We start from the raw sequence: 13797 nt of genomic DNA, 5'->3' as shown, positions 1-13797 counted from the left end.
AGTGTGAGGTCGGGACACCTGGGGGACAGGTGTGGTGTCTCCGCCTCCTGAAGCACAGGATCATTTTAATGTAAAATACTGTAGAGAAGTCACCACTTTTATTTCTCACTCCACCTTCAGCTTGTTTTTGTAAAAGATTTCTATGTTTTTGTGTCGTCACCGACTCCACTGAGGTGGACAATAAAGATTCACAGTTAAAAGCTCGTTGTCAGCGCACGCGCGCACACACACACACAAACAAACAACAGGTGATTGTGTCTTTAAATCATTTTATTACAAATAAAACAAAAGGAGAAAGTCATCCGGACCGGGGACAGGAGCAGTTGTCCTGCAGGTCAGAGGATCCTGGTAGGTTCCAGTTGGTCCTTTTTAGTCCGGGTCCCGGACAGTTCGTGGACCCGGAATAGGAATTAATAAGCGGGTTTAAATCCGCAGTCTCCAGTCAGATCGGCATGGTCTTACCGGTTACGGTCCTTTTGATGGCGGAGGCCGCCAACCCCCCCACGAAGCGGATCCCGGCGCTGCCTCCGGGCAGCAGCGACACCAGACAACCGATGATGACGGCGACCTGCAGGGCTGCTCCCAGCGCTGTGAGCACGGTGCTGTGGAGGCTCAGCGCCGCGTACAGAGTCCCCCCCAGGGCGCACAGGTACACAGCGGCTCCGGGGGACGTCGGCAGGCCGGCCACCAGTCTGCTGGGTCCCCGCAGCACCGCCGCGGCTGCGATGGCAAACACCGACCCCAGCGACCAGAGCAGCGCGAACTTGCGGGCGTAGAGCAGCAGCAGCGGGGCGTAGAGGGCCGACAGCCCGAAGCACAGGGCGGAGAACGACACGCACACCCCGAAGGCCACCAGCCGCTGCCGGCGGCTCAGGCCCGGCAGGCAGGGGTCCGGCTCGGCCGACCACGGCCAAGAAAAGCCGCTATTTCCGCTGGAGCTCTGACCAGACCATGGACTAGACCACCGCCCGAACCAGCTCCCGGGTACCGGCTCCGGGTCCGCCATGTCCACCGCGGTGCTGGAGCTGGACTGGGAGACAGTCTTGGCTCCGACGCATTTGGACTGAGCCAAATAGTCCTGGAGCTGCCGGTTCAGGTCCGCCATCTTGAGACGAGCTAACCGGCTAACTGCTGCTAACAATTCTTCTTCGCTGATTTTTCATTTGTAAACTTCCACCAGAAGCCCAGTGTCAAACACCTTCACAATAAAATTAAATAAATCAACTGGCGGTTAAAAAAAAAAAAAAAAATCAGTGAGAGCTGAGAAACTCAAACGCAGTTTGGTTAGGTGGTTAGAAATTGAAGCCCCGGTACCCTTTTTTGCTAACCACATTTTGTCAGAAAAAGATTATTTTGGAGGGTCACATGACTTCAGCCGGAGGACTAAAATTAACCCTTCAGGTGATTGGCTGGATGACTGACACACAACCATCTATGGTGTCAGCGTGTGTCTGTTTCAGCTGTGATCAGAAGACACAAACACGAAACAAAGAACCGACCAGGCAGCAGGTAAAACACACGCAGATTCTGCAGCATTTCATCTGCAGTCATCTCTGATGACTGAGGAATGATCATTCCTGACCAGCTGCCGTGATGTCCCAGCATGTATTGGGCGTCCTCTGAATTACCTGTCTGATCCACTGATAGTGATGACAACAGCTGGTTAACATCTGTTCAGAAGGCCAACTTCCTCAACTCCAAATAAGGGACAGAATGTATTTATTTTTATTTATTTATGCCGTATCTGTGACATCACAGCGGAAATGATCGATGATTGGTTGATTGCAGGTCCGTAGATCCGGGTCCTTTCACAGCATCACCTGTCCGCGCCGGTGTCCTCCATGTCGGTGTCCCAGATCACCCCCACCCTGTTCCTGAGCGGGGCCGATGCGGCCCTGAACGCGGCCCTGGTGTCCCGGAAAGGCATCACCCTGATCGTGAACGCCACCCTCAGTCACGCCTGCCCCGCCTATCCGGGGGTGGAGTGCGTTCGAGTCCCCGTGTCCGACCTTCCCAGCGCCCGGCTCGGGGACCACTTCGACCGGGTCGCCGAGCGCATCCACGAGAACCGAGCGGGCGGCACGCTGGTCCACTGTGCCGCCGGTATGAGCAGGTCTCCGGCACTGGTCATGGCCTACCTGATGCGCTACCGGGGAGTGACGCTGCGCCAGGCCCACCGCTGGGTGCAGGACAGCCGGCCCCACGTCCGGCTCAACACCGGCTTCTGGGACCAGCTACTCCGGTACGAGCTCCGCTTGTACGGGAAGAACACGGTCAAAGTAGTCGCGGTGCCCGAACCGGCGCCCCCGCTGACCCCTCTGACGACACGCTTTACGCTGAGGCCTAGGTCCCCTGTGATGACGCGAGTATCAGCGTCACTGATGACGTCAGTCAAAAAGTCCAGAAGAGGGCCCAAACACAGCCATACCAAGTGTGACCCCCGAACCCCACAAAACTGGGACTTAATCTGAAGGTCAGCAGCTGTAAGAGACCTGCTGACATCACCTGTGGTAGTGGCCAGCTCAGGCCCAGGTTCAGCTGCTGTGACCTCTGACCCTGATCTTGTGAGCAGGGCTGATCCAGGACCAAGACTGAGGCCATGTGGCAGGAGGACCAGTGGACCCCTGACTTTGACCTGATGTTTGTTTTACACCTGAAGACATTAAAGTTTAACGTGATGCCTGTGGTTATTTGTCATGTGATGTCATCATCACTGACATCAGTCCATGTGTGTTCTTGTGCATCAGTGTGTCACATTCAGCTGAGACGATCTTCATCAAATATCTGAAATAAACTAATCAGAACATCCGTTACTGATCAGAATCTGTGATTATTTGTTGACACAAACGGGAAGTGATTAAGCTGGAGCTCTGTCAGCATCCTCATCACCATGACAACAATATGGTCAAAGTTTTCATCATAATCATCGTGATTAATCATGTCTGTCTGAGACCAGACTCTGGAGGTCTGTGTTGTCCGTCAGGTGATCTCTTGATGAGACTCTATCTGTCTGTCCACCATCTTTGGGGACTAAATGTCTCTGAGAACCTGACAGATGGGACGGTTCTCATTCTGGGTGGATCTGGAGGACATTCAGCCGCTTCCTGTTTGACTGCCATGGTGTGTCCTGCTCGTTTGTGTCAGCGTTTTTCCTGGTTAGTCCCAGGTGAGAATGTATCAGCCGAATCTGACCCCTCAGTCCTCAGAGTTCACTCACAACAATCTAATTTCATCTCATTATCTGCCCCCCCACTCAGCCAGGGTCAGGTGGGGCGGGTCCATCCTGGCATTACAGCATTTGTTTGACTGGTTTTAAAACCGGAACTTCATCGTATATGTTGATTTTTTTTGTTTTAACTTTTTCAGATTTGTTTCATGTAAAGGTTAAATGAGCTGAAGTTATTAATCCTGAGTTTCCTGTAGAAGTTTGAATTACATTTTTCTTAACGTGTAGCTGAACAGCAGCCTTTATTGTGTAAAACCATACCCCCTGCTCGGCTCTGCTCGGCTCTGCTCGGCTTGTTTTCGCCCCACCCCCACCGTCCCGACCGGAGTGAAATGAGAAGCGGATCCTGCAGAGGCTGGTCGGAGAAAACTGGACCGAGAACACAGGCCAGGACCGGACCGGACCCGGACCCGGATCCGTAGCGGACCGGGGTTTTTGCTGTGTTACACCGAGCGGCTCGCTGCAGAACAGCCGGTAGAGGTGCGCTTGTGACGGCTGCAGCTGCACCTGCGTCCCGCTGAGTGAAGGACCGGCTAGAAGACATGTACCAGGTCCAGGTGAGATTCGGGTCACTGGTCTGATCAGTGCCCAAGATATAATCAATCAAACATTTGATCAATGATCTAAAATGATAATTGACTCATCTGAATCTCGTGGTCAACTTTAATTTTTCACATTGATGATTGATTTTTCTGCCGGAAGTTTAATTAGTGAAATGAATCTTTACATCTGATCGATCGTCGTCAGATTCACCATCAGTCAGCAATAAACTTATCGATGAGGCTCAGGTGACTTCCTTTCCTCTTCTGTGGCAAGTTGTGAGTCTGTGTGTGTGTGTGTGTGTGTGTGTGTGTGTGTGTGTGTGTGTGTGTGTGTGTGTGAGAGAGTCTTTGTGAGTTTTTGTGTGCGTGTGTGAGTCTTTGTGACTCTGTGTGTGAGTCTGTGTGAGTCTTTGTGTGCCTGTGTGCGTGTCTGTGTGAGTCTTTGTGAGTCTGCCACTCGTGACCTTCACTTCCTGTTCTCTGAACCACTCTCATCTGATCTTCTGGGTCCAGGACCAGATCTGTGTCTACTTCAGTGTTCCTGGGAAATTGCAGCACTGACTGTGAAATGGCTGACAATGATGTGATTGGTTCCAGAGTGACTTTGATCTGATGATGATGATGATGATGATGCTACCCTTCATCCTTGTGCACATGAGTGTCTTTTCATGTGTTCACATTCATTATCTTCTGCGCTGAGCTGATCCAAAGCAGGTCCAGGTCTTTAATGACAGAGGATCAGGCCTTCATGAGCTGATGATGGAGGTCCAACCTGAGTTGGTTCAGGTCTGTTGCTGTATCAGCAGTGATGGTTCAGTTTGGTACAGGTGACGCTGTAGATGCTAACAGGGCTGCTGTACAGCTCAGCTCTGCTGGGACTCTGAACTGACGGAGGATAGTTCAGCACAACAGAAGGTTATTTTTAGTCTGACAGCATCTCAACCACACAAACACACACACAGAAAGAAGAGGCAGAGTTCAGGTTCAGCTGCTTCATCAAACATTTCAGGCCTCAAACAGCTGATATCTGGACCAGGTCTGGAGCCTGAGTCTCTGACTAACAGTGTGCTTGTTGAGTGTGTGCAGATGCACCCATTGCCCTTTTGTGTGTCCGCCACAGGTGTGGTGCTGCTGTAATAATGCCCCACCCCTTCTTGTGTCCAGGTGAATAATAAGTGAAGGTAGAATGATCAGTTGGTGTAAGTTTCTCTGTCTTCATTATCTCATCTTTGAAACGTTTCAGCGTGTCACGCTGTTAGCTTAGCTACGTCATCCTGGCCATCATGTGATCACAGCTGATTGGCTGTGAATTGATGAACCACAGGAGATGATGATGACATCGCAGTCCCAACGGTAAAGCCATTTTTGTTGCTCTCTGGTGGTTGGCTGCAGTGTTAGGGGAGGGGGCAGCCTCGTGGTTCTGATTGGTTTGGTATTAATTGGTTATTGATTGTGTAAAGCAGGAGGACTGACTCCTGATGGCTGGTACTTGGATACTGTGGCTCCACCTCCTGACTGTGACATCACCAGTCCCGGCTGCGTCCATCTTTGTGAACAGTGAGATGTTTCCTGGTGTCCTCTTGTGTTTAAGCTCTAACTGTCCCCTGATGTCTCCTGTTCATTTGCCTGTTGTAGGGCAAAGGGCAAAGGGTCGTTGCCATGGTGTTGAAGGAGCTTACTGCTAAAAAGGAATCTTCTGAAGGAAACCCCCTCCTCACTGTGACAACCAAGGTTGGCATGACGCCTGCACTCCTTTACTATCTGAGCCTGATCCACCTCCACTCAGGATCCTGCTGCCGTCTTCAGTTCCCTTCAGTGTTGCCATGTTGTTGGTCTGTTGTGTGTTGCAGGGGGCAGCTGCTGTTTGACAGGATTAAACCCCATTTGTCCCCGAGACACGTGGACGGATTAGGATTAGAACACACAGACCCAACCAGTTGTCACCCTACATTTCCCAGAATTCCTTTCATCCTTCATTATCCTCAGGAGATGACTGAGGCCCACCTGGTCTGGACTCAGATCTTGGCTCAGGTCTCCACTCTGATCCCGGTTAAGGGAAAAGAGTCCAGGCTGCTGATTGGTCAGTTTCGATGCTTCTGTGTCATCATTGGTTGAGACAGCTCTGCTACTGGCTCACTAACCCGCAGAACCAGAACCAGAACCTGAGGAGAACCAGCCTCTGGTTTCTCCTTCAGACCAGATGAGTCTGATTAATGAGAACATAGAAGCTCCGCCTCTGCAGAATCCCTGTCAGAATGAAACTGACATCATGATGACATCACTAGCACAGTCTGAGGGTGCGGGGTCATCCCTGGCTGTAGAACAGGATGAGTTGTCAGACACTCACTCGTAGAGGCTGGTCTTCTTCCTGGACCTGGACCTGGTCTCTGCTGGTCTAACTTTGCTGTTCTTGGTCTCCAGTTGGTCGGGGAGCAGCAGGAGAGTCGACCACTGCTGAGTCCGTCTGTCGATGACTTCCTGTCTGAGAGCCGCGGTGACGCCATGTCTGCCCGACCCCCCCACACTTCCAACACAGCAGGTAGGAGCCCGGCACCCTCGTTCTCTCTCTGACTTCCTGTTCTTGTCCTTGACTGTCCTCCTTCCTGCTCCCTCCATCTGTCACCTCTGACTCAGCAGGTGAACCCGCCATTAATTATCACCTCCATCCTCCATCGTCCTCTCAGTCAGCAGAGTTTGACCTGTGTTTTTCTGTCCGCCCGCCTGAAGCCCGATCACTTCTGGTCTGAGCTCAAAATCGAACGGTGGGATTGTGTGTCAGTCGGGTAAAGACCTTCAGAGGTCCCACTGGTTGCTGACTCAGGGGACACAGTCTCACTGAGAGACAGCTGACATCAACAAGATTCAGTCAGATCAGGAGTCTAAGTTTAATGGTGAACTGGATCCTAACTGTGTCCCCGCAGTTATGTCCACAGCTTTGGATCTGGTGGACCTCAGTGAGCCAGGGGAGAACAGCGGGGGCAGTATTGGCAGCGGCAGCGGCAGTGGGGGTAACAAGGGTGGGAGGAGGAGCCCTCTGAGGAGAAAGGGCAGCTCGAAGAGTCCTCGACGTCGAGTGAGACCTGATGAGACTGAGCTGATCCAGGTGGAGCAGCAGCCTGCTGGTCCCAGAAGTCCTGACTCAGGTAACACAGACTCAGCAGGTCACCTGAAACGAATCAGCCAGTTTTTAGGTGTTCCTCATTTTGTTAAAAGCTCTAAGCTGAAGGAAAATCTGTCACAGTTTAATCTGAGCTTTTACTGTGATGAGCCTTTAACTTCCTGTCTCACCTCCGTGTCCTGTTCCTCTCCAACAACATTCCAGTGAGGTTGAGTGTTGGTAATGATCTGTTGTCACGGTTACAGTCAGCCTGTCTCCTCTGGACAAATGGGACGAGGTGACCCTGGATGTGGAGGACGGAGGACGAAGGAGGATCCGGGAGAAGAGATGCACCTCTCACCACTCGTCCAGTGAACTTCTGTGGTAAAAACATCCTTCACTCTGCAGGTGGTCATGTGATCTGCTGATGGTGTCAGGAGGTTCTATCAGAGCGTTACAATCATCAGCCGTAATATTAAGACCATCTGACCCTGGAGGTCTTGACTTCTTTTGACCTCTTCAGAGGTCTCAGATGAACCCTGTGGAATGTGACTGCTCTATGTTTGCTCCTGTAGCGCCAACACTGGAACATATTCAGGTCCTGGACTCTGATGACAGGTTTGTCTTTCAGGTCTGCAGAGTTTAGAGCTGATCCGCTGACCAAGACCACAATCCAGAGCTACGAAGACCTGAACTCCATGTCAACACCGGTGTGTAGTTCTAATCTGTCACACCATCAGTTTGTGAGTGTCCTCCAGTTTCTAATTTGTGTTTTAATGTCTTTTTAAATAAAACACTCTGACTTCTCTGGCTGTCCTTTCTGTGTGTGTGTGTGTCAGGACTGTGGGGCGTCGAGACAGCACCGACGGACTCGCTCCCTGCTGGTCAGAAATGAGTCTCTGGAGGACGAGTTTGTCAAAGCCAAGGCCGCTGTTGAGGTAAAGACACACACACATCGTATTCCTGCTGTAAAAATAACAGAAAACTTAATGTGTGTGTGTGTTAGTCGGACACAGAGTTCTGGGATAAGATGCAGGCAGAGTGGGAGGAGCTTGCTCGGAGAAACTGGTTGGAGGACTCTGAAGGTCAGCCACAGAGCTCGCCCTCTGTGTCACCCGGAGAGCAGGTGAGTTCAAGATCCTGTTCCTCTGAACTTGACCCTCTGACCCTCAGACCTGAAACCAGTAGTACTGGCAAGGCGGTCTGAGATACATGTTTGTGTTAATCTGGACTTAAATCCTGTGACCTCTGACCAGCTCTGAGTGCCGAGCATCGATAATCCCTCTTCCACTCAGGTTTTACGTCACAGTGGTGATGGAGGTCAATCTGATGTCACCACATTATCAAACATCTGTTCACACATGCAGATCAGATCAGCGGAAACAAACCTGCTTGTTCAAATCTCTAAGTCCTGTAACGTTCAGACACAACACACACTTCAAGAGCTGAACCAATGATAAAATATTTATTTAATTTAATCGTTGTTTCGTGTCAGTTGGTACTTAGAATAAAAATTATGTTTGGTCCCTGAGGACCTCCTGATGATGTCATACTGTGTATCGTGCTTACAGGTTTACCGCTTCAACACCAAGAACCCGTACAGAGAGTGGTCCAACGCCTTCGCCGTGGGCCAGGAGCGAGCTCGGGACGGAGACCTGAACACCGCTGTGCTGCTGCTGGAGGCCGCCATTTTACAGGACCCACAGGATGCTGAGGTAACAAACACGGCGACTGACGAGAGCCACACAGGAAATGATGATGATGACGATCATACAGTTGTAGGGGAAGGACAGGGTCCAGAGGCCTTGTCTCTGTTCAGAGTCACCAGAGTCACCAGAATCTGCTCTGGCAGCAAACAAGTCAAACAATAAGTAGAAGACATCTGGGGTATCAGGAAAGAGAACTACACCACACACCCACACACACACTGCTGCACAATCTCCATGGTTGAAGTTCAAGACGAGGGTGAAGGCTATCCACACAACACACACACACACGTAGCCTCTCTTAAGTACAAGAAGCATGTCAGGTAGTAAACCATGTTGTATTTATGAGCCATAAATTAGTTACAGCCGCCCTTCTTCTTCCTCAGTTCCACATTCAAGATTCAAAGATTGAAAGTGTTTATTGGCAGACGTACAGTAAAGAAGCATGTTTCTCTGTACAATGAAATTCTTTCTGCTGTCCACAGTGAATGCCTAATGTATATAGAAAGTAGGTGGGTGGGCTTGTCTTGGGTGGGGGGATGATGCTCTGGCTGAGGGAAAGGTTGACGATTGAGGTGAGAACGTCAGCCAGCTTGTTGGCACACGCTCTGAGGGCCCAGGAATGTTGTCTGTTCCTGCTGCCTTCCCGGTTGAGCCTCCTCAAGGCTTTGTGTACCTGGTCTGATGAGATGGTTGGTGGAGAGGAGGTCGGGTTGTCCCGGTGTGTGCCTCCTGTCTGTGCTGTGGCTGGAGGTCTCAAAGCGAGCATAGATGGTGTTGAGGTCATCGGTAGGATCCTGCAAAGGCTGGGGTCAGCGTTGGAGTAGAACCTGTCCAGCCTCTCGGCCGCCATGATGGCTTTCCTCAGTCCGTACTTCACAGCTTTGTACTTAGTTTCACTGCCTGATCTGAATGCCAGAGACCGGACAGGCAGCATGTGACTGTTTATCCAGGGCTTCTGGTTGGGAAACTTCAGACACATACTCATAGTCCTGTATGCTGACAGAAGAGTCTTACAGAGTGAATCACAGTGATTCTGATCCGTTGTGGACCAGAGGTCTGAGCACATCTCTCTGGTCCACATCAGCCCAGACGACAGACGACTGGAGACAGAAATTATCAGATTGAGACAGTTCTTCATGTCTTTGGAGATGGACGAGAAAATAAAACAAGAAAAACAGACGGTTTTTCTTGCTTGTGTTGTGCTTTGTGTTGACCTTGTGTCCACTCAGGGGGCCACGGGCCACCAGTTGGAGGCTAAATTCTTCTTTGTGTGTTTTCAGGCATGGCAGGTTCTTGGGATGACGCAGGCTGAGAACGAGAACGAGCAGGCCGCCATCGTGTCCCTGCAGAGGTCAGACCTCTGGTGCTTTGGGGCGGGGGGGGTTGAACTTTGACATGACGTGAACCTGTTTCATCTGTCTCAGGTGTCTGGAGCTCCGCCCCAACAACCTGCAGGCACTCATGGCGCTTGCCGTCAGTTTCACCAACAATGGCAAGCAGCACGAGGCATGTGACGCTCTGCGCGGCTGGATCAGCCACAACCCCCGATACAAACATCTGGTTCCTGAGCACCGGGGCCCCCCCACACCTGCCAGGTATCAACACCTGAGACGGTGTTCACTGATTGGACACGTCTTGCAGCAATGCCTTCTGCGACTTGTAGTGAACTTATATGCTAATGCTAACCAACAGCAAACATTTAATTGTGTGTGTGTGTGTGTGTGTGTGTGTGTGTGTGTGTGTGTGTGTGTGTGTGTGTCTGTGTGCGCCTTGAGGTCTGAGCTGCAGGATGTGTTGCCTCTCTTCCAGGATGCGGCTCTGTTGAATCTGGACTGTGTGGATCCAGACCTGCAGACTGGACTTGGAGTTCTGTTCAACCTCAGCTCAGATTTCAACAAAGCTGTGGAAGCTTTTACTGCAGCGCTGTCTGTCAGACCTCAGGTAACACACAGGTAACACACAGGTAATACATAGGTAACACACACAGGTGACACACACAGGTAACACACAGGCAACACACACAGGTAACACACAGGTAACACACAGGTGACACACAGGTAATACATAGGTAACACACACAGGTAACACACACAGGTAACACACAGGTAACACACAGGTAACACACAGAGGTAACACACAGGTAACACACACAGGTAAGACACACAGGTAACACACAGGTAACACACAGGTGACACACAGGTAATACATAGGTAACACACACAGGTAACACACACAGGTAACACACAGGTAACACACACAGGCAACATACAGGTAACAGACAGGTTACACACACAGGTAACACACAGAGGTAACACACAGGCAACACACACAGGTAACACACAGAGGTAACACACAGGCAACACACACAGGTAACACACAGGTAACACACACAGGCAACATACAGGTAACACACAGGTAACACACAGAGGTAACACACAGGCAACACACAGAGGTAACACACAGGCAACACATAGGTAACACACACAGGTAACACACACAGGTAACACACACAGGTAACACACACAGGTAACACACAGGTAACACATAGGTTACACACAGAGGTAACACACAGGTAACACATAGGTAACACACAGGTAACACACACAGGCAACATACAGGTAACACACGCAGGCAACATACAGGTAACACACAGGTAACACACACAGGTAACACACAGGTAACACATAGGTAACACACACAGGTAACACACAGGTAACACATAGGTTACACACACAGGTAACACACAGGTAACACATAGGTAACACACAGGTAACACACACAGGTAACACAAAGGTAACACATAGGTAACACACAGAGGTAACACACAGGTAACACACACAGGTAAGACACAGGTAACACACACAGGCAACATACAGGTAACAGACAGGTTACACACACAGGTAACACACAGAGGTAACACACAGGCAACACACACAGGTAACACACAGGTAACACACACAGGCAACATACAGGTAACACACAGGTTACACACACAGGTAACACACAGGCAACACACAGGTAACACACAGAGGTAACACACAGGTAACACACAGAGGTAACACACAGGCAACACATAGGTAATACACACAGGTAACACACATAGGTAACACACATAGGTAACACACACAGGTAACACACACAAGTAACACACAGGTAACACATAGGTTACACACAGAGGTAACACACAGGTAACACACACAGGCAACATACAGGTAACACACACAGGCAACATACAGGTAACACACAGGTAACACACAGGTAACACACAGGTAACACACAGAGGTAACACACAGGCAACACATAGGTAACACACACAGGTAACACACACAGGTAACACATAGGTTACACACAGGTAACACATAGGTTACACACAGGTAACACATAGGTTACACACACAGGTAACACATAGGTTACACACAGGTAACACATAGGTAACACACACAGGTAACACACGGGTAACACACACAGGTAACACACAGGTAACACACAGAGGTAATACACACAGGTAACACACAGAGGTAATACACACAGGTAACACACACAGGTAATACACACAGGCAACACACACAGGCAACACACACAGGCAACACACACAGGCAACACACAGAGGTAACACACACAGGCAACACACACAGGCAACACACACAGGTAACACACACAGGTAACACACACAGGTAACACACACAGGCAACACACACAGGTAACACACACAGGTAACACACACAGGTAACACACACAGGCAACACACAGAGGTAACACACAGAGGTAATACACACAGGTAACACACACAGGCAACACACAGAGGTAACACACACAGGCAACACACAGAGGTAACACACAGAGGTAACACACAGAGGTAACACACGCAGGCAACACACAGAGGTAACACACACAGGCAACACACACAGGCAACACACACAGGCAACACACACAGGTAACACACACAGGTAACACACACAGGTAACACACACAGGCAACACACACAGGTAACACACAGTTCTGCTCTTCAGGACTACCTCCTGTGGAACCGCCTCGGGGCAACTCTGGCCAATGGGAGCCGCAGCGAGGAGGCAGTCGATGCCTACACCAGAGCTCTGGAGCTGCAGCCAGGATTCATCAGGTCCAGATACAACCTGGGGATCAGCTGCATCCACCTGGGGGCCCACAGGTAAGAGCCCCTCTGCTCATCACTGAGCAGAACAGAGAAGAGGCATCAGGTCTTTTTAAAATGGTTCTACTAAAGTGCAAGGACCAGGACCAGGACCAGGACCTGCAGTTCACTGAGTGCAGTGTAATCTTAGTCTGAATTAGTTTGGTTTGTGGTCTCTCCTGATCCTCATCTTGGTTTTTATCTTGGTCCTGATCCTGCAGGGAGGCTGTCAATAATTTCCTGACAGCTCTGAACCAGCAGAGGCGGAGCCAACGTTGCACCCACCAGCAGATGTCGGCTAACATCTGGGCCGCCCTGCGTGTCGCTGTGTCCATGTTGGACCGACCTGAGCTGTTCCAGGCTGCCAGTGTGGGGGACCTGGACCTGTTGATCCGGGCGTTTGACGTGGACGCCTGACGGTCCCTGATCAGGCCATCAGACTGCTGGTGTCAAACCTGTACATCCATTGCAATCGAAGAGCGCAGCCCTTTAGCTTCCTGTTTGTAGGTGTCGCCTGAGTGGGCGGAGCCTCAGTGGCACCACAGCTGCTTCAAACCTCCCAAGCATTTCCTGCACAAATGTTTCAAAACAAAAGACTCCCTTTCCTGGAAGGCTTTTAATGTGAAAAACCTGCAGGAAAGGTGATGTTGTTGACTGAAGCTTTACTGCAGACAAGAAGGTGATTTTTCGGTAATTTTCATCTTTTCTATCTATATCTATAATTGTTTTATTTCTTGTAAATCTGAAGGACCTTTAATCAACTGATTATTGATTATTGATGACCTGAGCTGCTGATCGAGCGTCTGACTGAATAAACTGATACATGAGAGTGATCAGTGTCGGTGATCAATAGCGTATGATGTTTGATAATGTTGATGTTTCCATTGCAACGACAAACACAAACATCCAAAGAACATCAAGCTGCTCAAAATAACTACTGAAGGAGCTCGGAGCTGAGTGGTTAGGTCTGACCTTCCTCTTCACATCTTGGATGTTTACAGTTCAAATGTATTGGTCCAGGTACAGTTCACCTGGTGACTTCAACAGGTCTTCGCTGTGGAAATGAGGACACT

The 13797-nt window shown here is 50.1% G+C and overlaps 3 protein-coding genes across 3 annotated transcripts; 2 read left to right on the top strand and 1 right to left on the bottom strand.

Annotated features, from left to right (window-relative positions):
* Positions 1 to 258: 258 nt before the first annotated feature.
* On the bottom strand, positions 259 to 1524 carry sft2d3 (SFT2 domain containing 3). Its single transcript, XM_029525068.1, has one exon. It carries the CDS (start codon positions 1103 to 1105, stop codon positions 443 to 445), a length of 663 nt encoding a protein of 220 aa, XP_029380928.1. The 5' UTR covers positions 1106 to 1524; the 3' UTR covers positions 259 to 442.
* On the top strand, positions 1277 to 2799 carry LOC115057847 (dual specificity protein phosphatase 18). Its single transcript, XM_029525069.1, has 2 exons — positions 1277 to 1509; positions 1789 to 2799. Exon 2 carries the CDS (start codon positions 1842 to 1844, stop codon positions 2469 to 2471), a length of 630 nt encoding a protein of 209 aa, XP_029380929.1. The 5' UTR covers positions 1277 to 1509; positions 1789 to 1841; the 3' UTR covers positions 2472 to 2799.
* Positions 2800 to 5427: 2628 nt separating this feature from the next.
* Positions 5428 to 13557, top strand: pex5lb (peroxisomal biogenesis factor 5-like b). The gene is made up of 13 exons (XM_029524369.1): positions 5428 to 5499; positions 6190 to 6307; positions 6690 to 6911; positions 7132 to 7249; positions 7497 to 7608; positions 7705 to 7803; positions 7872 to 7991; positions 8437 to 8580; positions 9855 to 9925; positions 9999 to 10187; positions 10350 to 10515; positions 12585 to 12742; positions 12946 to 13557. The coding sequence occupies exons 1-13, from the start codon at positions 5428 to 5430 to the stop codon at positions 13139 to 13141; spliced, it is 1785 nt and encodes a 594-aa protein (XP_029380229.1). The 3' UTR covers positions 13142 to 13557.
* The last annotated feature ends 240 nt before the right edge of the window (positions 13558 to 13797 follow it).

The sequence above is a fragment of the Echeneis naucrates genome, chromosome 17 (genome assembly GCF_900963305.1).
Source record: "Echeneis naucrates chromosome 17, fEcheNa1.1, whole genome shotgun sequence".
NCBI lineage: Eukaryota > Metazoa > Chordata > Actinopteri > Carangiformes > Echeneidae > Echeneis > Echeneis naucrates.
The sequence above is the reverse complement of the archived record's forward strand: the minus strand, read 5'-3'. Positions and strand labels throughout refer to the sequence as shown.

Coding starts and splice junctions, on each gene's coding strand:
- sft2d3 (XM_029525068.1), bottom strand. CDS start 1,105: ATGGCGGACCTGAACCGGCAGCTCCAGGACTATTTGGCTCAGTCCAAA.
- LOC115057847 (XM_029525069.1), top strand. CDS start 1,842: ATGTCGGTGTCCCAGATCACCCCCACCCTGTTCCTGAGCGGGGCCGAT.
- pex5lb (XM_029524369.1), top strand. CDS start 5,428: ATGGTGTTGAAGGAGCTTACTGCTAAAAAGGAATCTTCTGAAGGAAAC. Junction 5,500..6,189: donor TCCTCACTGTGACAACCAAG/GTTGGCATGACG, acceptor CTTGGTCTCCAG/TTGGTCGGGGAGCAGCAGGA. Junction 8,581..9,854: donor AGGACCCACAGGATGCTGAG/GTAACAAACACG, acceptor GTGTGTTTTCAG/GCATGGCAGGTTCTTGGGAT.